At 32.1% G+C, this 26429-nt stretch overlaps 3 protein-coding genes across 3 annotated transcripts; 1 reads left to right on the top strand and 2 right to left on the bottom strand.

Annotated features, from left to right (window-relative positions):
- Positions 1 to 10035: 10035 nt before the first annotated feature.
- On the bottom strand, positions 10036 to 13395 carry LOC132614426 (uncharacterized). Its single transcript, XM_060328880.1, has 5 exons — positions 13007 to 13395; positions 11840 to 11954; positions 11202 to 11283; positions 10688 to 10739; positions 10036 to 10574 (listed from the first exon to the last, which is right to left on the bottom strand). The coding sequence occupies exons 1-5, from the start codon at positions 13391 to 13393 to the stop codon at positions 10425 to 10427; spliced, it is 786 nt and encodes a 261-aa protein (XP_060184863.1). The 5' UTR covers positions 13394 to 13395; the 3' UTR covers positions 10036 to 10424.
- A 1828-nt stretch (positions 13396 to 15223) lies between these two features.
- Positions 15224 to 19121, bottom strand: LOC132615222 (uncharacterized). Its single transcript, XM_060329784.1, has 5 exons — positions 19066 to 19121; positions 18943 to 18991; positions 17991 to 18105; positions 17362 to 17443; positions 15224 to 16977 (listed from the first exon to the last, which is right to left on the bottom strand). The coding sequence occupies exons 1-5, from the start codon at positions 19119 to 19121 to the stop codon at positions 16824 to 16826; spliced, it is 456 nt and encodes a 151-aa protein (XP_060185767.1). The 3' UTR covers positions 15224 to 16823.
- A 5924-nt stretch (positions 19122 to 25045) lies between these two features.
- LOC132615221 (uncharacterized) lies at positions 25046 to 26187 on the top strand. The gene is made up of 3 exons (XM_060329783.1): positions 25046 to 25210; positions 25249 to 25423; positions 25588 to 26187. Exons 1-3 carry the CDS (start codon positions 25046 to 25048, stop codon positions 25848 to 25850), a joined length of 603 nt encoding a protein of 200 aa, XP_060185766.1. The 3' UTR covers positions 25851 to 26187.
- Positions 26188 to 26429: the final 242 nt, after the last annotated feature.

Raw genomic sequence — 26429 nt, 5'->3', positions numbered from 1 at the left:
TATGTTATAAGAAAAGAATAACAAGGAGACCATCATGTATTTCCAAACTCACAAATAATAAAAGCATATAGGTTAAGAGAAAAATGAATCCTTCTCACCGGAAAAGGATACAAAATTATCCACCATATATTATCATACTAATTACTTTCTTCAATGTGAGAAAATATCTCCATTTGATATTCAATGTTCTCAAGGCAGACTTCCATGCAATCTTTTATTCGCTATGGAGAAGATTGTGAATCTTTTCTCTTGAATTTTCATGATATGCCAGTCAACTTTGTCTCCTGCAAGGTTTGTATCTGAGAGTATCCCGCTAGATCAAAACTGTTAGTTCTTGAATACATAAGTCAAATTTTTGACTGCCAACTGTTACGCCCTATTTTGAACTGGGTCCAATATAGTTTGCAACGTCACGGTTCTTCTAACTGGTTTTAAAAGGGTTAGAGTCGCCACCTTATTTTTTAGGAAAATCAGGAAACCTATATGTATTTGTGTGTCTACTCCATTTTTAGTCCATGAAACCTATGAGATTCTAGATAAGGGTTTTATTTATCCCGAGGGGAAGGTATTAAGCATCCCTCAGAGCCTGTCCGAAGACAGTCCTTAGACTTAGTTTAATTAAACACTAGAGGGGGATTATTTATCTGTTTATCATTATTATTACCTGTTTTCAAAATGTTATGACTTCATGAAAAGCTACACTAAATGATAATATACTAAGTATATACAGTGTATAAAAATGTATTTATATCAAGTATTCATAAAGAATGTATAGTAAAAAATAATATATAAAAGAGTATAAAGAGAATGCACCTCGTAAGTATAAAAGTATATCTGTTAGTACAAAGAGTGTATATATATGTTAGTGTAAAGAATGTGTAACTATATTAAGAGTACGGAAAAGGCTCATAAATACCCCTAACCTATTGAAAAAGGCTCATAAATACCCTCCTTCCACCTTTTGGTCTAAAAATACCCTTCCATCCACCTTTTAGGTCTAAAAATACCCTTAAGGTTTGTTTTTTGGCTCAAATATACCCCTCAAACTAACAAGTTAAAATTAACTCTTTTAAAAAGCCAAATGGCAATTTGTAATTGGTCAATAATAAAATTTCGTAATTTTTAAAAAAAAATCCAGATTTTAAAAAAAATTGCCAGTAATTTAAAATTCCAGATTTAAAAAAAAATTGCCAATAATAAAATTCCGTAATTTACATATTTTTTTAAAAAAATTGTGTGGAAACTTAAAAATTAAAAACTAAAAAGCTTAAAAATATGAACGAAACTGATTTTTTTTTTTGCATTTCGTGAATTAATCAACGAAATATGTTTTTTTTTTGCATTTCGTGTCTTAAAAAATGAAATAGGATAAAAAAAAATTATTTTCGTTCATATAAAAACGAAATTGAAAAATTGGACAAAATATATTTTCCAATTTTGTTTTTATATGAACAAAATTAATTTTTTTATCCTATTTCATTTTTTAATACACGAAATGCAAAAAAAAATTATAATTTTCTATTTCGTTTTTTTATTCACGAAATGCAAAAAACAAAACAAAAAAAAAACATATTTCGTTGATTAATTCACCAAATGCAAAAACAAAATCAGTTTTGTTCATATTTTTAAATTTTTAAATTAAATAATATATGTGTCCAATCACAAAATGCCATTTGGCTTTTTAAAAGAGTTAACTTTAACTTTGTTAGTTTGAGGGGTATATTTGAGCCAAAAACAAACCTTAAGGGTATTTTTAGACCAAAAGGTGGAAGGAGGGTATTTATGAGCCTTTAAAAAAATGTAAGACTATGTAAAAAATAAATATATCAAGGATATAAAGAATGTGCGTCTATGTAAGAATGTATGGATATTAAATAAATAAAGAATGTATTTTCAAGAATAAAAGAGTGTATATCGAACATAAAATGTCTAAAGAATTGTATAACTAGGTATATTAGTCCATAAAGAATGTAAAAATAATCTACGAATATTCATTGGTGTAAAGAGTTTATATAGCACAATTATTCAGAAAAGTAAAGTTTACTTGACTTGTTTCTACTGTTTAGTTAAAAAGAGTGTTTGTTTAATGAATATCCTATCAAAAGAATAAGGAACAAAATAATTGTTAAAAGTGTTGGTAAAAAATAAGTATAAGGGATTATGGATAAAAAATGAGTGGAAATGTTTAATGCCTCTAAAAAATAAAAGATTTGTAAATGGACGACTTAATATTTGCCTAGCGTCAAAAATGTGAATTTAACTTAATTAAAAAATGTATTAGTGTACACGAAACAATATAAAATGTAAGTTGTATTAACAGTGTATAAAGAATCTAAATTAAAGGATGGACTAGTATTTTTTGCCTAAACGCCAAAAGTGTGAATTTAATTAACAAAATATTTATATCAAGTCAATCTAATTAATTTATGAAAGTGTAGACGGCCTAGATCTTGCCTAAAGTGAATAACGCACATTAAATTAAACATATAAGCGACAAGTAATTAAATATCCCCGCCCAACATTAAAATAAAGTTTTCACTATACTATGAGTTTATATTTTGTATAGTTATAAAAAAAATGCGGAAAGTAAATACAAACAGTGATTCGATGAAGTCTTCGGGTTCCTTCCGAGTGTCCTCTTCGGGATGTATCTCCAGGTACCTGTATAAACACTTAGTAAAAGTGTTAGTAAAAGAATAAATAACTATCGGATGAGTTAAAGAAATAATGAATAAACTTAAAATAAAAACCCGTCTTTTGTACATGGGAGGCCTTGGAAATCGACGGAAATTTCTTCATCGGCCATTTGGGTTTAGTATTCGCTCAAATGAGTTTAAATAAATGGTAAAAAGGGTAAAAGTGTCATTGGCCGCCAAAAGTATTTTCCGGGCACAAAACCAACATGTATTTAGTAAAAGAAAATGTAAAATCAGTCCGAATGCAATGTAACAGTGATGAATGTGGTACAAAACCAATAGCAAATTAGCTATAGCTAGATTACAACAGCAGCAATAACTAAAAAAAATGAACTTGCAAAATACGCCTGATAAATGCAAAGACAGCGCCAATGATATTTCGAAACAGTTAAGGCAACACAAAAATAATAAAGACAATAATAAACATAGCAATGGTTTAATGTAACAACAGCAGAATTGGCAAACGTAGTAAAAAAAAGGGGCAACCATGGTCGTCGGAAAAAAAAAACCAGTGGCCGGAGCACAACGACTCCGGCCAGATCTGAAGAAAAAAAAAAAAAACACACACACACACACGCGCGAAAAAAAAAATCGTTAGAGGGGGAGGAAGATAGCAGAAGCGTGGTGGTGTTTGGTTGCTGGCTGCTCCGGCGTGGAGGGGGTTGTGACGGAGGGAGTAGAGGGCGGTGGTGTGGTGGTGTTTGGGGGTCTGTTTGTTGGCTGCTCTAGCGTGGTCTGGTTGGAGTAGGGGTGGCGATGGGAGGAGAACGAAAAGGAAAATGGGGGAAGGGCGGCGTGGCTGCTCCGGTTCACCGGAGCTGGAAGCTCCTCGCCGGAGCAGTTGATTGAAGCGACGCGAGGAGAAAAGAGAGGCGTGAGGCAGTGGGAGATGGAGAACGAAAGGGGGTTGTGCGGTGGTTGTCGTTTGGTTCGTCGCCGTCGCCGGAGCTCCGAGCTCCGGCGTGATGCGGCGGCGGCGGCTGTTGGAAGTGGGGGGAGAGGAGGAAGGGGAGAGAGTGTTTAAAGGGAAAAAAAAAATATGAAATCTGCAAGTGTGGTGTGTGTGTGTAAATATGTGTGGAATGAAAATAAAATTTAACCCCCACCTTTTCTTATAATATCAATGAACACCCCCTCTTGTCCAAAAAATAATGATCTTCCCCTCTTGTCCCCTTTACCCCTTTAACCCGTATGTAAAAATGCAATAACTAATGGATCAAGAACCCAACTCATCACCTCAAATGTCAACTTTTAAAAAGGTGACAAGACCTTGACTTGATCGAATTCTTGCTCTGCGATTAAAAATTAATTGCTCCGATTTTCTCTGCACTGACAGACTGTACTAAAATATAGTTAAATAATAATGTATAAATAATAATGTAAGTATAAAATATAAATATTAATGTATAAGATATAAAAATGTACCGCTATAAAATAAAGAGACCATTATTAATTGCACAAAATAGTAGTATTACGCTGTACATGTGCAAAAATAATGATTCTTAAAAATGACAATAAATTGATAAAATTCCTAAAATAAGGATAATCATCAATAAATTGTCAAAAAATGTAAAAATGTGTAAAAAAATGTATTTCGCGCTCTAAAACATTAATTTTAAGTACGGCGAGCCAAAATTAGGTGTCAACACCAACCAGGAATTTCAATAATCTTTTTATTGACTAGAGAGAGACTTGAAAAGTATCTCACAAAAGTCTGATCTAATAATTATTGAAATACAATAGAGAGTTAATCTTACCTTGACACTACATTTGATTTGTGTACTTACTGATGTTCTTCTTTGCAAGAGAGATATGATGAGTTTACTAGAGTATTCATGTTCAATGAATTTTCCATACACAATCTCTTGAGTAATCCTTTGGAATACTTGGCTTCGTTGAAGAACCTTTCATCTACCTTTGCATTATTTGAAACTTGAAGAAGTATGTTAACTCACCCTTGTAATCATTTCAAGTTCGAATACCTTGTAAAATCTTATGAAATTCTTTGTACACCTTCTCGTTTTAATATGAGATATAAATAAATGCAACTATAAAATGACAATCATGATTTTTGAAAAATTATTTTTGGAACAAAGAATTAACTTCCCTTACTGTTCTCTTGGGATGGTTTCAAATCAAGAATAAAATTCCAGTAGCATAAGTACTCTTTAAAAAAAATAAACTATTGGAAGATGCTTGACAAAATATTTTTCAATTATAAAATCATCTAAAGAAATACTTTTGACATGCAGAAAAAGGCTTTATAGTATGCTCATGAGAACTAACATACTAATAAAAATCTTAAGAATGAAGCAAACCTTCTTGTTGTGAAACCTTGGGCTACAAGTTTACCCTTAGTTCCTACAATCTTACCATTTCGATCAGGTTCATTTGAATATCCATAATTTCAACTCGTTTGTCTTGTCAATAAGTTCCCATATGTTATTTCCTTCATTTGCATTCAACTATTTTTGCATTGCTGGAATCTTTCATTTATTTCAAAGCTTCATCTCTGATTAATATCGTACATACATATTCATATCAATCGATTTCTTGTGGTCCAGAGTACGCTCTTCATCTTCATGCTCAATTTCACTTCAACACACATTAGTCTAAAGAGAACGTGCATAAAGATAATAAAGATTACAGAATATGCCATGAATTTTACCACTTGGTCCTTACCATGACGATAGACATTTGCAACCAAAAGGATGAGAATAATCAAGAAATGATTTTCCTTCCTTTTCATATCTCATATGAAGAGTTCGTTAAGATAGATCAAAATCATAACTCATGTAACTTGTGAATACATACCTCTCGCCTTCAAGATTTTGAATATGTCCATATGAGGAGGTTATGAAGGCCTCGAGTTATACAACGTTCTTGGGCTTTGAATGAGGCGTTAGTATTCTTACCAAGAAAGAGAATATCATACATGCGATTCCTTTAAGAATAATCTCATACCCACATATATATGAATTAAATTCGTATGATATCAATAATGATTGCATGCTTGCTTGTCCTAATAACTTGTGACATATATATATATATATATTAAAAAAGTGCAAGCCATGTATTCTAGTCATTCAAAAACTCTAGTTCAAGGTTATAATCAGTACCAAAATAGTAGCATGATGCAATTAGTCGACTCAAACCATATATAATTGACTAATTAAATAATATCTAGATATACATCACGTAATGCAGTAAGAGAAACTTGAATAATCTTCAGTAATACCATTTATTTAAACTTTACCATCATATGTTGTAGTTCCTTCAATTTGTAGAATACATATGAACTTTGAAGCAACTTTAGTCTCGTTCCTTGACCAGCCGCTATGCAAATGTCAATGATTCTATTTATGGCTAGACTCAAGGAGTTCCTACAAAACAAATTAGTTTGTGTTTGGTACCCAAGTCTTTTTGGGTCCTTCATGGTTAGTAAATTGTGTAGTTGGAGATGCATGTAAGTGTTTGGGTCTCCAAACATATTTAGATCTTACATGATTTCTAGCATAATTGCACATAAATGCTTTATGTCCAGAATTACCACAGTAATGACATATAATATGAGAATAAGAGTGTTCACCTGCAGTTGCTTTATTAGTCGACTTGAACCTTACCTGAGTTGACTTGGTTGAAGTAGGGCATCTATTAGTGGATCCTTTTTCAGTCAACTGGTAGTTCTTAAGGAGATGAGTTGACTTCCATTGATCAAAGTGGTGACTAGAAGATTTGTGCAAAGTCTTCATTTGCTTGTGCAATTCAGAATTTTCTTCTTGAAGTAAGTCATATTTAGTCTGACATTCCTTAAGTCGAATATCCAAGTTTTTCTTTTCTCGTTGAACTTTCTTGAATGCACCAAGAATTCTTTGCAAATCATTCAAAGCTAGATCTAGAGTTTCCTGTAAATCATCACAATTATTACAAGTCATGATAGGAGTATGACATACCTCATCGGCTTCTTCCTCGTCACTCGAAGAAGAGGTTCTGTAATTTTTGTCGCTTTGTTTTCCTTCCAGGAAGCACATGAGCGCCATTTCTCCATGATTACTCTCTTTATCAGATTCATCCTCGTCGCTCCAAGTTGAAGTTCTAGAATTCTTCTTCTTGTTGTTGTTAGGACACTTTGATTTAATATGTCCAAGTTTACCACATTCATAGCAGTGTATGTTCTCTCTTTGTTGGACTTCTTGATTCTGGATGGATTGAGCTTTCTGCTTCTTTTTTCTTTTCCTTTTGACGTTGTTGGATGCCTTTTCCAAGTTTTCTTGATATTCCTTATTTTTTACGGTGCCCTCATGGATAGCTTCCAATCTGTCCCATATTGCTTTAGCAGTTTTACAAGCGGATATTTTCTCATATTCTTCTTCACCAAGAGCACAATAGAGTAGGTACATTGCTCTAGCATTTGTTTCCATAATATCCAAATATTCTTTTGTGTAGTCAAACATAGATGTTTATTTTTCAATCTTCTTTCCATCACTATTATTTGGAATAGGTCGTGGCCCATTCTGAATAACTAGCTAGGCTCTATAATCTGTCGATTGAACATAGATCTTCATTCTGGCCTTCCACTGACTATAGTATAAACTATTGAAGTAGAGTGGCCTGCTTGTTGAGAGTCCCTCTTGAAATATGGCTTCAGTAATTTGATGCCTTGCCATGGATCTTTCCTCACTTGCTGTTAAGCAAAAACAAAAATGTGGGACGAGGCTCTGATACCAATTGAAAGTACAAGAGGGGGGGGGGGTGAATTGTAAGCCTATTAAAAAAATCTAGTCGACTACTGTTTGGTGTCAGTCGACTGATAGCGAGACAGCCTGCACAAAATTATCAGTCCTTCGATTTGCACAAGTATAAACCACAATAAATAGTAAGGGTGCAGAATATAATATGAGAGCAATAAAATAAATGACACCAGGAATTTTTATACTGGTTCGGAATCAATGTGGTATCCTAATCCAGTCCCCTTGGGTTGCAAGGAGGTTATCTCTTTAAGCTCTTTGTAGTTTGAGTTGAGTGCCTTTGTGGTTTTCCTCGTTCACCACCAACGTTTACAAGGTTGGTTTTCACTCGTTCACCAACAACGACTCTTTGGTTTTCACTCGCTCACCAAAGAAACGAACAATGACACAACCTCTCAATACAAAGCCTCACCAACTATACTATATCTCTCCTCTTTTTTTTGTTTACACAGTAAGTCACTCAGGATTACAATGCTTATGAAAAGTAGAGCAAAGAACTTGAGAAAGTTGAGACGAAAGTATAAGTGGCTGCGTGCTTTGACTGTTGTAGAGTCTTCTCCTTTTATACTTGGTCTGCGAATATCCTAGCTGTTGCTCCTCATAAATGCAGTCTTCCAATTTTGGATAATATCTTCCACTTGTACGTAGCTGAATATACTAGTTGAAGGTTTTCTTGACTTTTCTTTTTGTGCACATGATATCTTCACATTGCTCCTTGGTGGAATTACTTTTCACAACCGTATGAGTCACCATATAAATTCTTAAAGATTCTTCATATCTTTCCCTTAATTGATCTAAAGAATCTCTTTTGTCTTTTAGTCATTGGAAGTAATAGTATGCAAATCTGATTTTGGCACATTTAATGGAGTTTGCTACTTTTTCCTTTTGGGTATCTTTGACCATTCTTATACCTTCTATTAATTTCTTGATGAAGTATCTTTTAGTCATAATTGAAAATGTACTTGTCTATTATATCGTCCAGCCTTGGATTCAATAACAGCCTTGAATATTTTATTTCCTTTGAGCACCAAATATATTCTCCAGCATCTCATGTTTCCATAATTTTGTAGTGTAAATCCAATACCTTCCTTTCCATAATATATTCAAATCTCAAATTTGAATATATTTCCCTTCCGTAGAATATCTTTTTTTTCTTTTCAAAATATAATATTCTACCACTAATTTCTCTGCACTCTTTTTTTTTCTGGCTTGTACAAGTATGAGCTTTTATTTAGACAACCCAAGAGAATTTCAAGATCCTCTTCATTCACCGTGGATCTTGATTAGAATGTAATCACATTCGTCTTCTTGAATTTGGACTTTATATATTTGGTTACTGCTGCATCTTTGTGTGCTTTCCTTCCTTCACATTTAGCCGTAAAATATATTACTCAGCACCCCATATTTTCATAACTCTTGCTACGTTATGCTTCCCAAAATAGGTTGTAGTGGAAATGGTTGTAGTGGAAATATTCTTTCTTTGTAAATGTCTTCGTAGGATAATTTCCAGCAAATAGTCTCAACCTCTTTTTTCTTGATTTCATAGATTTTCCAACCTCTAGATTGTAGTGTAGCCATAGAGATATTTTCCTTCCATAAAATTAATATTGTAATAAATCTTCACTATAGTAAATATCCTTTCCATGATTCTTGTAACTTGATTTGGGAAATCATTTTCTTCCATATCTTCTTTTCCATATTTGATTAGATACTCACCAAATCCTTCTTAATCAAATAAACCTGTACCAAAAATAAATTTACCACAAGTAAATGTTCTTTTATTAATAATTATATTGGTTTGTTATCATCAAAATTAATAGGTGAAACCTTGGACCTAACAACTTTCTCAATGCTTATAGCAATAGACTGAAAGTTGCTTCGTCATTGAAGATATTCATAGATGGTAGCAAAAATGCTGCTTCAATTGCTACAAATTCATTTGAGTGTTCTCCTTATTAGAAGTATTAGTTAGTAATCGCGTAGTTTCTTTTCTTTCATGTGTATTACTATCTGTTGCCTCATTTGTTTTTTATCTTACTAATTTGTTGTCATATTTTTCTTGATTGCGTACTTCAAATCCTTTTTTTTTTCTTTCGAGCCGAGGATCTATCGAAAACAACCTCTCTACCCCACAAAGGTCGTGTCAGGTCTGCACATATTTTACCCTCCCCAGACCCCACTTGTGGGACTTCACTGAGTATGTTGTTTGTTGTTGTATTTGATTATAGGCAAAACACATAAACAATCTCTTTAACTTGACGCGAGCTGGCAACTATGACCTTAAACTTTGCTAGTGCACAAGTAGGCACTTAAACTTGCCAAAAGTCGAACATGTAAACACAAATACTGACGTGGCGCTGACGTGGCACATAATTTTGTTCAGTGTTATGTCACTGCCACATCAGCGTCACGTCAGCATATGTGTTTATATGTTCAACTTTTGGCAAGTTTAAGTTCCTACTTATGCACTAGCAAAATTTAAGGTCAAAGTTGCCAACTCGCGCCAAGTTAAAGGCCTTGTTTATGTATTGTGCCTTGATTATATATTTACCTTGTTTCTTTGATGTAAAATTTCAAAATTTCTGTTTTTGCTATTTTTGTTCTTCTTGTGGAAATGATCTCTTATGATGACCAATTACAATTTGAATAAGAAGAAAATAACCATACTAAGGTGTCAACAAACAAACAACATCATACCCAGTGAAATCTCACAAAGTGGGGTCTGAGAAGGGTAGAGTGCACGCAGACCTTACCCCTACCTTGGAAGGTAGAGAGGTTGTTTCCGATAGACCCTTGGCACAAGGACATGCAACCATACTAAGGTGTCTCTATTTTATTACCGATCTCCTCTGAAAAGGGTCATATAACTAAATGTTCTGCTGATTAATAGCGTAGCGATTGTGAGTTGCTTCTTCTGTGATAAATCTTCATAGATGGCAGCAAAAATTGCTGCTTCAATTACTATAATTTTGTTAGTGAATTACATAAAGTTCCTAAAGTTCTTGATCAAGTACAACAGAGCTGCAATTAGTAGAACCATAAACAAGATACTCGTTGCCTGTTTCTCCTTTCCTTTGAAAAGATCTGGACTCATCTTTTGAACTGCTCTCAAAAGGAAGGATGATATTTTCTAGTGAAGTAAAGAAAAATAGAAGGGATAATATTAGTACTAGCTAAAATTGTAGGTCATGTATCTAAAATTTTGTTGTCATAATGTATTACTATTATTACTCAGTTACTCACCAATCTAACTGGCTCAATATGAAGGAGTGGCTCCATGAATATCTCCGCATTCCTGTCATTCAAGGGGAAAATTGTCAGTTCAGACTGACATCCACTGAGTTTCATATTGATGGGTTCGTTATTCACCGAGTTTCGAATTGTGCCCCTGACCTTTCTTGGCTTTAAACAAAATTATATATTTAGCTTTTAGATAGGTTTATAGACGTATTCGTGTTTTCCAGCTTCAAATAATTTTCTTTTTAACTTCAACCGAATATTGTCCAAATATCTACATAGTTTTCTTGAACTGCATGTTTTCAATGTTTTTTTTTTTTTTGATGTTTAATATATATATATATATATATATATATATATATATATATATATATATACACACACACACATTATAAACAAGGATAGAGGAATATATATATATATATATATATATATATATATATAAATATACATACATACACACACATTATAAACAAGGATAGAGGAAATCTTGAAATTAGCATTCTTGTTTTCTCTTCACCTTATCAGCATCTTGCCCTGGTAATAATGGCAGGTATAGAAGCTAAAACCTTTTCCAACTGGAATATGAGTGTCACTGCATGCTGCAAAAAAAAAAAAAAAAAAAAGGCAATGAAAGACGGACTAAACTTTTTCCCACCTACTAATTAGAAGAATTTGAATTAATCGGGTCATATTGATGGGCGCTATTTGCACGATTTGCCTTGTTCGGGGGTGGTCTTTAATTTTTTCCCTTCGTCTAATACTCCGAGGTTTTGGGTCGAATCCTGGCTTAGTAAAAAAAAAAAATCGCAAGGCAGAGGTTCGTAACAAAATTAGGACTATTCAAGCAAAAGTTCGGCTTAAGGTAGAGGTTTGCCCTAGGACAAACTTCTTCTTAAGGCCTAACTTTTGTCCGAATTGTCCTAATTTTGGGCAAATGTTCGGCCTTAAGGCAGAAGTTTTGTGAAAGCCTTTCCTTGCGATTTTTTTCGTTTTTTGGTGCAAAAATTAAAGACCAGCGCCTTTGAAGGGCAATTCACACAAAAAATGCATATTAATTAGAAGAGAACTCAAATTAGTTGGGTCAGCGAATTTCGAATATTGGACGGTAACAAAAAACAAAGTTGGAAGAATAAGAGAATAGAACAATGGGCTAACCTAGTTCCCAAGCAACCCCAACGCTTGTTCCATCATGTATAGTGGGTTGAATGACAAACTCAAAGTTATTATTCTTCAGGATCTTTATGATTGAATTGAAGAAATCTATTACTTGCTGCAGGGAGAAAAATAAACCAAAAATATATCATCAAATTTTTTTTGTATATAGAACTACTAGGACCAGGCAAAGGGAATTTTTTTTTAATATATACTCCATTACAAATGTTACAGGACATTAATTAATAAAAAATAACACATATTTAGATTTATAAATAAACCACAAGAGATTTTCATAAATGGTCATAGAAGATCATTTTCATGAAAATATTTGAGCCGTTTACAATCTCAACAAAGCCTTCCCTTCCCTATTATACATGGACCTCATATCTATATTATCTGTTTTAAGATTTTTTTTTTCACAGCCTTTTAAAAAGCCATGTAATTGCACTAATTATACAAGAATTTGTCTAAACTACTTTTTATCTCTCTCACGAATGTCTTACTTTATAATTAGTATTCCACTTGCCGGAGAGGTAAGGATAATGTTCTCAATAAAAAAATGAAGATGAATGAATGGCATCTTGTTTTTCTAAAAACTTCTAGTATTTTGAACAGAATCAGTTACCACCACGACTAATATTTGAGATCGGAGACAGTGATAAATAGAAGTTTAACATATCTCATTTGTTTAATATTTCGAAATAAAATCAGTTTGTCAACACGACTAAGAGCCTGTTTGGATGGGCTTAAAAAAGCAGCTTATAAGCTGAAAACAGTTTATAAGCTAAAAAAAAAAATAAGCTGCTTTAGATAGGTTAAGCCAAACAGACTAAATTATTTTTTTGGGCATATTTTAAGCACAAAATGGCTTTAAGTTGGCCAACCAAACACTCAAAAAGGTTGTTTTCAGCAACTTATAAGCCAATCCAAACAGGCTCTAATATTTGAGATCGGAGATAGTGATAAATAGAAGTTTAACATACGTCACTCTTTTAATATTTTTAAATAAAACTGTTTGTCAACACGACTAATATTTGAGATCGGAGACAGTGATAAATAGAATTAGTTTAGCATACCTCATTCGTTTAATATTTCGAAATAAAATCAGTTTGTCAATACAACTAATAGTTGATACTGGAGAGAGTGATAAATGAAAGTTTAACATACCTCCTTGCCATAGAAAGTTTGTAAGGAGGAGGCAACATTGCTAATGCATCTACATTCTTCTCCAATTATATCAGACAATTCAACAAGATTTTTATTTCTAAGTGCATTATAAAGTTTTTGTACTGTTTCCACAGCACTTTCGCCTTCTTCTGGAGTATTTTCTGAATTATCTCTAGCATTACATTTCAAAGGGTATAATAGACATTTGCTTTTGGATATATAACTCAAAGAAGAAACTTGGTTTAAATGGATAAAACTAGAAACATATTTTTGGTCATGAAGTTGTATTTTTGGATGGAGAGAAAAATATTGGGAATTTTTTTCTTGGAAAATTATTGGGATTTTTTTATTAGAGATCAAGTTAGAAGGGAAAGTCAGTGAACTCATTTTCAAGAACACTGGATGTGTATGAATGTGAAATGATTTGGCAATATATTTATAAGGAGGATTATATGGTACTTTTACATAACATGAGTTTCACATATGAATAAAATAAAGCATAACCTGCTCATTAAGATTGCAAGTATTGCAAGATTGGAATAGTTTTTTGCAAAAGCACTTCCTCTACATGTTGAGTATCATGGCCTAAGGAATAGAATAGCTATAGTACCTTCCGGTATACTTCAAATTGAAGCCATTATAAGGCAAATATCAAATGATTTGTTTACGATAAGAGTATGATCATCCAAAAATTATTAGAATCTATCTCCTAAAACCATCCATAACAATTTATTTCTTTCAAACCATTGGAGAGGACTACTGATTGCAACTTTCATGTGACTTTTTAGACATTTTCCAAACATCTAATTTTTGGTACCAATCAGTAATCAAAAGTTGTGATAGTTAAAGCATTACTATGTGATGAATGACATTTCCTTTGGAAATACGTTGTTGGATTTGCACGAATGTTATTTAGTACTATGTCCATTGGTAACAAGTTCACACCATATCATTTTATAGGCACCAAAACATGTTAACATAACCATGTTTTAAGATAAATATATTGGAATGTAGGACTTCACAAGGATAGAGGTTTGGGACAAAGTGTATAAAAAAAATATAAAAAAAATAGGGATCTTTACACAAATAGTCGACTGAATTAATTGTTTAATATTCCTTGTCGGTATACATAGATTATACACTTGTCGGATATTTTTTGGTGTAAGCAGTTGGGTGAACGATTATTTATGTTAATTTTTTAATAAAATGCAGGTGTGATTGTGTATGTGAATAAGTAAAACTAATTGACTATTGACATGCGATGAGCCACTCCTATCCATAAACAAATGGCAACTCATCTTTCCTATAGTTATTAGAGAAAACTCTGAACATAGTCTGCTACATGGCTAAGATGTTATTATTTGACAACCCATTTTCATCCATTCTCCAGCGTTGTGAGAACTGAGAACATGATATTCGATAGATCCGGTAGTTGGTCTTCGATTTAAACGTCAATTGATGTTGTTAATCAAGAAGTTAAATGATATGTCTATAGTTATTTCCTTTTCAATTTTGATCATGAATCCTTTAGCCATCCTAATCTCTTCAAACATCGTCACAACTAGAAAATAAAAAATTAGCGACGCACAAAGTTCTGTAGCTAAATAGCAAAAAATCATGCTAATCTCATTTAGCTATGGATTAGCGATGTTTATAAGAAAAGCGACAGATTAGCTGGGGATTACCGGTACATTCCAAGCTAATTTCATATTTTCTAGTAGTGCGTGCTCATGAATGTTTTCAAAATGACACTCTTCGCGATCATCATACACATGCAATATAATCAGTTTGGCACATAATATAACAACATACACTAGTTAGCAAGTGACTTCTTTAATGATTTTTTGGGTGGTACCTTACAGAATTTATATCAACATCATTGGGCCATGAAATATGACTGATAAAGAAAATTGTGAAACTTACATCAACAACTACCTTTTAATAGCTTCTAACAATTTATAGCTATTTTTTCTATATTTACAAATCGTAGCTAGTTTTTATTGTATTTGGTTGTATTTCACATTTTTGAAATACACGGAAATACAAAATCTGGGCGAGTTCGCATTTTTGAAATACACTGAAATACAAAATTTGGCAGAGTAAAAATAGGTTGTATTTATGGAATAGATTCTCTTCTTTCATTTTAAATGGTAAGTCAAATTAAATCAACCATGTATGACGCATAACTGTTGAAGTTCCATAACAACCCACGTTTCTCTCTCCAAATTACTCCATTCTAAACTTTTAGAAATACTTTCAAATACAGAAAAATATACACTGAAATACAATGAAATATGGTTGATTGTTTAAGAAATATAAAATTGTAGTATGTGTATGTACACTGGAATACAATGAAATATATCAGAAAATATTTCATAAATTAGAAATACATAGAAATACAACGAAATATACAACTGTTTCATTTCACTATTTCTAACCACCATCAATCATAGCCGTCCAGCCAACATTATCCTTGGTAGAAACCAGACGAAATTCATCCATTGCCTTATTCACCAACCCATGATCAAGATAACATGATATCGTAACAGTAGAGGCAACAATATATCTTTGAGGCATTTCATCAAACACCTTCTTCGCATCATTATATCTCTAAGTGCCATACTTACTTGAAAAGATTGTAACTTGAGCATATGCATATCTTAACGAGAAGGAAAAAAAGATATTAACAGGAATGAGATTGAAGAATAGTTGTCATTTGGTGAATTTGCAGGAGTAGTTGAATGTGCTGCTCACTAACGAAATTACAAAGAAGATAGATGATATCAAGAATGTGCTGCTCACTAACAAAGAATGTGCTGCTCACTAACATGTCAACAAAGACAAATCAAAGAATGTGCTGCTCACTAACGAAATTACACTTGAACCACCTAATCTAGTAGAAAGAAGATATCAAGAAAAAAACGAAAAAAAACTCAATAGATTTGAGTCGCATTTACATGTTGTCATAATGTATTACTATTATTACTCACTAGTGTTTTAAAAGGCGAGGGCGTGAGGCGAGGCGTTTTACTTGGCACGGGGCGAGGCGTTTTACATAGCACTGGGCAAGGCGTAAGCCTCGAGGCATGGGGCGTAAGCCCCATGGATCTTCAAGTATTTAATTTATAATGTAGTAAAATAGTATAATAACACAAAAATTATATAAAAAAATACATTAATAGTTTAAAAAATTAAAAATATTAAAGAAACTCATAGAAAATAAAATTTCTAACATGATTTTACAAGTATAAATAATAAAATGATATAAAAGCTATAACGAGATGTAAATCAACTCTAACATCTTACTTTCAAACAATAAAAGAATCACAATTTCTTAAAATACATTATTATCATGCTATGCAATTTACCTCGCTAGTAAAATAAACTTTATTTGTATGATAATTAAAACATCATTCCTTCATGAATAAAAGCGAAATTACTTTCAACTACTGAAATAATAAAATATGATAATTTTGAGACATAGGACAAAAACATGAAGACAATTGATAAGTGAAGACATAAAATTCGTCTAAATATTTTTAAAATAAATGTTAATTTTCTATTCACCCTCATGTTGTTCTCAATTAGCATGTATGTAATACTATGACTTGCTATTTGAATTACTCTCAATTTTCTTATTTCTATAGATAAAAAAACTATTAAACATTATTTTATTAAAGATTTTGTGGGTCAACAATGTTAAACTAAGTCATTTGACACATAATTTGTGTAAGAACTGTTAGGCGAGCCCTGAGCGTTGGGCGTTAGGCGTGTTTAGGGGGTACAGTCAGGTGCTTAAGACGTAAGCCTCATAGAACTAAGCCTCACACGTAAACCCCGAGGCGTTTTGCGAATGCCCTGCCCCGGGGCCAGCCACGATGTGAGTCCCAAAACTGCCTTTTAAAACACTGTTACTCACCAATCTAACTGGCTCAATATGAAGGAGTGGCTCCATGAATATCTCTACATTCCTGTCATTCAAGAGGAAAATTGTCAATTCAGACTGACATCCACTGAGTTTCGTATTGATGGGTTCATTATTCACCGAGTTTCGAATCGTGCCCTTGACCTTTCTTGGTTATAAAACAAAATTATATATTTAGCTTTTAGATAGGTTTATAGACATATATTGTGTTTTTCAGCTTCAAATAATTTTCTTTTTAACTTCAACCGAATATTGTCCAAATATCTACATAATTTTCTTGAACTGCATGTTTTCAAAAATTTTTTTATGTTTAATATATATATATATATATATATATATATATATATATATATATATATATATATATATATATATATATTAAACAAGGATAGAGGAAATCTTGAAATTAGCATTCTTTTTTTCTCTTCACCTTATCAGCATCTTGCCCTGGTAATAATGGCAGGTATAGAAGCTAAAACCTTTTCCAACTGGAATGTGAGTGTCACTGCATGCTGCAAAAAAAAGAAAAAAAAAAAGAAAAGAAAAGGCAATTAAAGACGGACTAAACTTTTTCCCACTTACTAATTAGAAGAATTTGAATTAATCGGGTCATATTAATGGGCGCTATTTGCACGGTCTTTAATTTTTTCCATTCGTCTAATACTTCGAGGTTCTGGGTCGAATCCCGGCTTAGTAAAAAAAAAAAAAATCGCAAGGCAAAGGTTCGTAACAAAATTAGGACTATTCAAGCAAAAGTTCGGCCTTAAGGCAGAGGTTTGCCCTAAGACATAACTTCTTAAGGCCTAACTTTTGTCCGAATAGTCCTAATTTTGGGCAAATGTTCGGCCTTAAGGCAGAAGTTTCGTGAAAGCCTTTCCTTGCGAAATTCATTTTTTTTTGTGCAAAAATTAAAGACCAGCGCCTATGAAGGGCAATCCAAACAAAAAATGCATATTAATCAGAAGAGAACTCAAATTAGTTGGGTCAGCGAATTTTAAATATTGGACGATAACAAAAAAACAAAGTTGGAAGAATAAGAGAATAGAACAATGGGCTAACCTAGTTCCCAAGCAACCCCAACGTTTGTTCCATCATGTATAGTGGGTTCAATGACAAACTCAAAGTTATTATTCTTTAGGATCTTTATGATTGAATTGAAGAAATCTATTACTTGCTGCAGGGAGAAAAATAAACCAAAAATATATCATCAAACTTGTTTGTATATATAACTACTAGGACCAGGCAAAGGGAAAATTTGTTTAATATATACTCCATTACAAATGTTACAGGACATTAATTAATAAAGAATAACACATATTTAGATTTATAAATAAACCACAAGAGATTTTCATAAACGGTCATAGAAGATCATTTCCATGAAAATATTTGAGCCGTTTACAATCTCAACAAAGCCTTCCCTTCCCTATTATACATGGACCTCATATCTATATTATCTGTTTTAAGATTTTTTATTTCACAGCCTTTAAAAAAGCCATGTAATTGCACTAATTATACAAGAATTTTTCTAAACTACTTTTTATCTCTCTCACGAATGTCTTACTTTATAATTAGTATTCCACTTGCCGGAGAGGTAAGGATAAATGTTCTCAATAAAAAAAAAATGAATGAATGGCATCTTGTTTTTCTAAAACCGTCTAGTATTTTGAACAGAATCAGTTACCAACACGACTAATATTTGATATCGGAGGCAGTGATAAATAGAAGTTTAACCTATCTCATTCATTTAATATTTCGAAATAAAATCAGTTTGTCAACACGACTAATATTTGAGATCGGAGACAGTGATAAATAGAAGTTTAACATACGTCACTCTTTTAATATTTCGAAATAAAATCAGTTTGTCAACACGACTAATATTTGAGATCGGAGACAGTGATAAATAGAATTAGTTTAGCATACCTCATTCGTTTAATATTTCAAAATAAAATCTGTTTGTCAATACGACTAATAGTTGAGACCAGAGAGAGTGATAAATGAAAGTTTAACATACCTCCCTGCCATAGAAAGTTTGTAAGGAGGAGGCAACATTGCTAATGCATCTACATTATTCTCCAATTATATCAGACAATTCAACAAGATTTTTATTTCTAAGTGCATCATAAAGTTTTTGTACTGTTTCCATAGCTCTTTCGCCTTCTTCTGGAGTATTTTCTGAATTATCTCTAGCATTACATTTCAAAGGGTATAATAGACATTTGCTTTTGGATATATAACTCAAAGAAGAAACTTGGTTTAAATGGATAAAACTAGAAACATATTTTTGGTCATGAAGTTGTATTTTTGGATGAGGGTGAGATTTCTCTTTTGGATGGAGAGAAAAATTTTGGGAACTTTTTTCTTGGAAAAGTATTGGGATTATTTTATTAGAGATCAAGTTAGAAGGGAAAGTTAGTGAACTCATTTTCAAGAACAGTGGATGTGTATGAATGTGAAATGATTTGGCAATATATTTATAAGAAGGATTATATGGTACTTTTACATAACATGAGTTTCACATATGAAGAGAATAAAGCATAACCTGCTCATTAAGATTGCAAGTATTGCAAGATTGGAATATTTTTTTGCAAAAGCACTTCCTCTACATGTTGAGTATCATGGCCTAAGGAATAGAATAGCTATAGTACCTTCCGATATACTTCAAATTGAAGTCATTATAAGGCAAATATCAAATGATTTGTTTACGATAAGAGTATGATCATCCAAAAATTATTAGAATCTATCTCCGAAAACCATCCATAACAATTTATTTCTTTCAAACCATTGGAGAGGACTACTGATTGCAACTTTCATGTGACTTTTTAGACATTTTCCAAACATCTAATTTTTGGTACCAATCAGTAATCAAAAGTTGTGATAGTTAAAGCATTACTATGTGATGAATGACATTTCCTTTGGAAATACGTTGTTGGATTTGCACGAATGTTATTTATACTATGTCCATTTGGTAACAAGTTCACAACATATCATTTTATAGGCACCAAAACATCTTAACATAACCATGTTTTAAGATAAATATGTTGGAATGTAGGACTTCACAAGGATAGAGGTTTGGGACAAAGTGTTGAGAAAAAAAAATTAAAAAAAAATGGGATCTTTACACAAATAGTCGGTTGAATTAATTGTTTAATATTCCTTGTCGGTATACATAGATTATACACTTGTGGGATATTTTTTAGTGTAAGTAGTTGAGTGAACCTATTTATGTTAATTTTTTAATAAAATGCAAGTGTGATTGTGTATGTGAATAAGTAAAACTAATTGACTTTTGACATGCGATGAGCCGGTCCTATCCATAAGCAAATGGCAACTCATCATTCCTGTAGTTATTAGAGAAAACTCTGAACATATTCTGCTACATGGCTAAGGTGTTATTATTTGACAACCCATTTTCATCCATTCTCTATCGTTGTGAGAACTGAGAACATGATATATATTCGATAAATCTGGTAGTTGGTCATCGACTAAAATGTCAATTGATATTCTTAATCACGAAGTTAAATGATATGTCTATAGTATTTCTTTTCAATTATGATCATGAATTCTTTAGCCATCCTAATCTCTTCAAACATCGTCACTACTACTAGAACATAAAGAATTAGCGACGCACGAAGTTCTGTAGCTAAATAGTAAAAAAATCATGTTAATCCCATTTAGCTATGGATTAGCGATGTATTACTACTATATAGAAGCATGGGTTTGCTTCGTCGTCAACCAACCAAAAAAATAAATAAATTGTGGGCTTACATATTTTAAACAACTACTAATATTTTAAAAAAAAATTATGGGCCCCATATTAATCACCAACCAGTAATATAATAAAAAAAAGAAGAAGAAAAAGTGGAACTCACCACATCCAAACTCACAGGAAAAAAAAGTGGGTCCCACCACATCCAAACTCAGGGGAAAAAAAGTGGATCCCACCACATCCAAACTCATGGGAAAAAAAGTGGATCCCATCACATCCAAACTCACGGGAAAAAAAAGTGCATCCCATATTAACAAAATCAAGCAATATTAAAAAAAAAAAAAAAAAAGTGAATCCCATATTAAAAAAACAAACAATGTTATAAAAAAAAGTGCTTAGAAAATCAAACAATTAAATCAATAATGATGGATTCATTGCCACATGCGTATCAACCCATTAGAGGGAGCAAATGAAAACAATTATGGGCCCCATATTAAACACCAACCAGTAATATAATAAAAAAAAGAAAAAAAAAGTGGAACTCACCACATCCAAACTCACGGGAAAAAAAAGTGGATCTCATATTAACAAAATCAAGCAATATTAAAAAAAAAGTGAATCCCATATTAAAAAAACAAATAATGTTAAAAAAATAGTGCTTAGAAAATTAAACAATTAAATCAATAATGATGGGTTCATTGCCACATGCGTATCAACCCATTAGAGGGAGAAAATGAAATTATTGTACAACAACATACTTAAAATACAAAAGTGCTTAGAAAATCAAACAATTAAATCAATAATGATGGATTTATTGCCACATGCGTATCAACCCATTAGTGGGAGAAAATGAAATTATTGTACAACAACATACTTAAAATACTTATATTTTAAATCCGTTTTCCAATTTTTGAAAATAAATAAATTGTGGGCCCATATAGCCTGATGGATTCATTGCCACATGCGTACCCCATATTAAACACCAACCAGTAATAAAAAAAAAAAATTGGAACCCACCACATCCAAACTCACGGAAAAAAAAAGTGCATCCCATATTAACAAAATCAAGCAATATTTAAAAAAAAAAAAAGTGAATCCCATATTAAAAAAACAAACAATGTTATAAAAAAAAGTGCTTAGAAAATCAAACAATTAAATCAATAATGATGGATTCATTGTCACATGTGTATCAACCCATTAGAGGGAGCAAATGAAATTATTGTACAGCAACATACTTAAAATACAAAAGTGCTTAGAAAATCAAACAATTAAATCAATAATGATGAATTTATTGCCACATGCATATCAACCTATTAGTGGGAGCAAATGAAATTATTGTACAGCAACATACTTAAAATACTTATATATTAAATCCGTTTTCCAATTTTTTTTAAAAAATAAATTGTGGGCCCATATAGCCTGATGGATTCATTGTCACATGCGTTACCCTTTATTAAACACCAACCAGTAATAAAAAAAATAAAAAAATAAAAAGTGGAACCCAGCACATCCAAACTCACGGAAAAAAAAAGTGCATCCCATATTAACAAAATCAAGCAATATTAAAAAAAAAAAAGTAAATCCCATATTAAAAAAACAAACAATGTTATAAAAAAAAGTGCTATCAACCAATTAAATCAATAATGATGGATTCATTGCCACATACGTATCAACCCATTAGAGGGAGCAAATGAAATTATTGTACAACAACATACTTAAAATACAAAAGTGCTTAGAAAATCAAACAATTAAATCAATAATGATGGATTTATTGCCACATGCGTATCAACCCATTAGTGGAAGCAAATGAAATTATTGTACAACTACCATGTCTAAACTCACGGGAAAAAAAAAGGTGGACTCCATATTAACAAAATCAAGCAATATAAAAAATAAAAAAAAAAGTGAATCCCATATTAAAAAAACAACAATGTCAAAAAAAGAGTGCGGACTTTGTATTCGTAGCAAACACTAATATAATAAAGTTTTAGATACAGAGCACAAACTACAATGTTATATTAATCGTGTTTTGAACATAGTATCCCATATTGACAAAATCAAGCAATATAAAAAAAAAGTGAATACCATATTAAAAAAAAAAAACAATGTCAAAAAAAAAATGCAGACTTTGTATTCATAGCAAACACTAATATAATAAAGTTTTAGATACGGAGCACGAACTATAATGTTATATTAATCGTGTTTTGAACATAGTATATATATATATATATATATATATATATATATTATATGCATAAAAATAGTGCAAACTAATAATGTTCCAAAAGGGTGGGTTCCATACTAAACAACACCAAGCAATATAAAAAAAAAAAAAAAACTATATAAAGCATGGGTTTTCGTCCGTTGTCCCTTAAAAAAAGGGGTGGGGGGGTGGGGGGGTGGGCCCCATACTAAATAACACCGAGCAATAAAAAAAAAGGAAGAAAAAAATGAAACTCACCATCTCCAAACTCATGGGAAAAAAAAAAGTGGACCCCATATTATCAAAATCAAGCAATATAAAAAAAAAACAGTGAACCCCATATTAAAAAAAATATCCGCGTGCGTTTCAATCCATGAAATTGCTTTTGTTCAAAAGGTTAAGTAGTCAAATCATACAATTTTCTTTCTCTTTTTATATTAGCCTGAGATCTAATCTAGATATTAAACTATTGTATTTGCTATTCCGCCATGTCATTTATTTGTTATGTTTACTAAAATAATTTAATTACTTTTTTATTTTTATTCTTACTTTAATAAATGTGAAAAGAAATTAATGTCGTAAAAAAAATTATCAAATGGAGATCAAATAATGAATAAGGTAAATTAGTCAAATTATAATTCTAATCGACGTTTTCTTAAAAACCATGCAAAAGACAACATGACAAGTAAAATGAGCTAAACCGAGAATATTAAACAAAAATTAAAAAATAGTATTTCTTCATTTAAATAAAAAATCAATTTCTACTTTGTTTCGTTTTAAACATGTAAAATTAATTTAATAATTTGAATTAAAATTGTCCAAATCAAAATTTGATAAAAAATAATAAGTATTTTACACCTTTAAATTAATCGAATTAAAATTGAAAGTATCAATTGATGCTTAAATATTGCTATTGTTTTATCTCAAAGAGAAGAAAATAGTTTCCTTTTAAGCAAGTCTTCTCTTTTAAAAAATATTAATAAATTTGCCGATTTTGTGTTCATAGCAAGCATTAATATAATAAAATTTTAGATACGGAGCACAAACTGTAATGTTATATTAATAGTATTTTGAACATGATATATATATATATATATATATATATATATATATATATTATTACTATTCAAAAATAACTACATACACATAAATGCACTATAATCTAAAATGTTGAGCCCGTGCTGTCGTCTAGTATTATAAGAAATATTAATTAGCTAGGAGCTATTTAGCGACATATTAGTTGGGAATTACCGGTAAATTTCGTAGCTAATTCCATATTTTTTAGTAGTGCGTGCTCCTGAATGTTTTCAAAATGACACTCTTCGTGATCACAATACACATGCAATTTAATCAGTTTGGTACAGAATATAACAACATACACTAGTTAACGAGTGAGTTCTTTAATGTTTTTTTCTGGTGGTAGCTTATAGATTTAATGCATTTAGTTAAATATCAAGAAGTTACATAAATATTAGCAAATGAGTAGCATATTTCGTAATCTACAACTATTTATCATATTACATAATCTACAACATATACCTTATATGTATATAGGTTATATATGATTTTATATCATAATTCAAGAATATTGCTATAAAAGGCTAAAAATAAGGAGTTTCTAGTCAAATTGTGCCTTAAAGCAGAGTTTGCCTCAAATTGTGCCTTAAGGCAGAGTTTGCCTCAAACTGTGTCTGAAGATAGTAAAACTCTGCCTGATCAGGTAGAATTTGAGCCAAAACTGTGCCTAGCGAATCCAAACTCTACCTTGCGAGTTTTTTTTTAATTTTTGACTAAGCGGGGGTTGGAACCCGGAACCAAGCGGTTTTACGAAGGGCAGAAATTAAAGACCACCAATTTGAGGGGTAAAAATTAAAAACCATAGCCTTTGAAGGGCATTTCGCGCAAAAAAAAAAAAAAAAAAAAAAAAAAAAAGCCCAATAGGACCCCTCTCCCCTTTTATCATATTTTTGCACGGATTGTCCTTCTTTTTGCCCCTCAAATTGGTGGTCTTTAATATTTGCCCTTCGCTTAACACCCAGAGGTCCTGGGTTCGAACCGAGGCTCATTATACCGGGAGCTTAAGTATTCCATGGTTTTAGACCAATTTTGTTTCCTAATCAGTGTCTGAAACTCGCTAATAATTGATTTTGGTTCAGTTAAGTAAAACATATTCCCCTAGTTATAAGAGTTGAGCCACTTGTTTGTATGGTTAACTATCCAAACCTTTCTGTATTTGATCCTGTTTCTATTTTGTCCAGTGCTACTTCTGGAACAAAAAGGAGAGGCGGACCAGGCGGTCTAAACAAAGTCTGTGGTGTTTCACCTGAGCTTCAGGCCATTGTTGGTCAACCCGCGATGCCCAGGACAGAGGTATGACTTTCATATCAAAAGAAGTTCTCGAGTTTTAGTTGGCTGTGAAGCACCTGTGGGTGTACATCAGGAAACACAACTTACAGGATCCTGGTAACAAACGAGAGATTATCTGCAATGATGCTTTGCGAGCACTCTTTGAAACAGACTGCACTGATATGTTCAAGATGAATAAGATGCTGGCTAAACATATTACGGCACTAGATCCTTCAAGTATGTCAAATTAAAAAAACGCTTTCAGTTTGTAATATATCTTATATTTCACACTTCCCAAAAGTATATAGAAAATGAAGAAAAGGGAAAAATCGACAAGTAGCTACAGTTTGAAGGGTTTATAACTATTTTATTTAAGACGTTCCCCTCTCCAACCCCTGCAGAACAAGCTGAGCAAGCTAAAAGATTGAAGGTTGAAGCTGATTCTGTGGCTGCTAAGTTTGAACAACATGGTTCATCCACTGTTACAATATCTGATGCGCTCGCCAAATTTTATGGAAGTGAAGAAAAGGAGATACTCCAAACAGAGGCCACGAAACGTATTTGGGAGTATATAAAGCTAAACCAACTTGAGATAGATGTCTATAATCTATTTGTTTTCTTTTGGTTATACAGAGGCGATGTGTTTGTGTTTCTCTCCTCTTAGTTCCTTTCTAGTTTTCTACCTCCTTCCCAAGCAACATAATCACATATCTTTGCTTCTTTAGCATATCTTTTCTGCTTGCAGGATCCTGTAAATTCTATGGTGATTGTGTGTGACGCAAAGCTTCAAGAACTCCTACAATGTGAAAGCATTTCTGCTGCAGAAATACCTGAAATGCTGGCATGTCGTCATTTTGTCCAATGACTATACGTCTACGTCACTATGATAGGTAAAAAGATCATGTTACATTAACCCCTTCATACGCAGAAAGGCTAGTTTACCATTTTGTCCTCGAGGGAGATTGTGTCAAATCAAGAAACATAACAAATATTCCGTGATGTTTTTACTGATTTTTTGCAATTAGCGGTTTAAATATCTTAATTTTATAATTCTTACGCAAGAAAGCTACAGATAGGAAAGCTTCACAATGGCTATCACTTAATTTAAAGGGTAATTAATAGAAAATGTACAGTATACTTTCTGAAGGAAACTGAAAGAAAAGGTTTGCTGTTTCATTAATGCAAGCAAGCACTTTTCATTTTACCAATGTTAAGACAGACAGATAGCTAACATTATCTAGAA

The sequence above is a fragment of the Lycium barbarum genome, chromosome 10 (assembly GCF_019175385.1).
Source record: "Lycium barbarum isolate Lr01 chromosome 10, ASM1917538v2, whole genome shotgun sequence".
NCBI lineage: Eukaryota > Viridiplantae > Streptophyta > Magnoliopsida > Solanales > Solanaceae > Lycium > Lycium barbarum.
The sequence above is the reverse complement of the archived record's forward strand: the minus strand, read 5'-3'. Positions and strand labels throughout refer to the sequence as shown.

Coding starts and splice junctions, on each gene's coding strand:
- LOC132614426 (XM_060328880.1), bottom strand. CDS start 13,393: ATGAGTTCACTGACTTTCCCTTCTAACTTGATCTCTAATAAAAAAATC. Junction 11,955..13,006: donor AAACTTTCTATGGCAAGGAG/GTATGTTAAACT, acceptor TTCTCCCTGCAG/CAAGTAATAGATTTCTTCAA. Junction 10,740..11,201: donor CAGGGCAAGATGCTGATAAG/GTGAAGAGAAAA, acceptor CTTGAATGACAG/GAATGCGGAGATATTCATGG.
- LOC132615222 (XM_060329784.1), bottom strand. CDS start 19,121: ATGCTAGAGATAATTCAGAAAATACTCCAGAAGAAGGCGAAAGAGCTA. Junction 18,992..19,065: donor GCGAAAGAGCTATGGAAACA/GTACAAAAACTT, acceptor AGAATAATGTAG/ATGCATTAGCAATGTTGCCT. Junction 16,978..17,361: donor CAGGGCAAGATGCTGATAAG/GTGAAGAGAAAA, acceptor CTTGAATGACAG/GAATGTAGAGATATTCATGG.
- LOC132615221 (XM_060329783.1), top strand. CDS start 25,046: ATGGTTAACTATCCAAACCTTTCTGTATTTGATCCTGTTTCTATTTTG. Junction 25,211..25,248: donor CCGCGATGCCCAGGACAGAG/GTATGACTTTCA, acceptor CTCGAGTTTTAG/TTGGCTGTGAAGCACCTGTG. Junction 25,424..25,587: donor TACGGCACTAGATCCTTCAA/GTATGTCAAATT, acceptor CAACCCCTGCAG/AACAAGCTGAGCAAGCTAAA.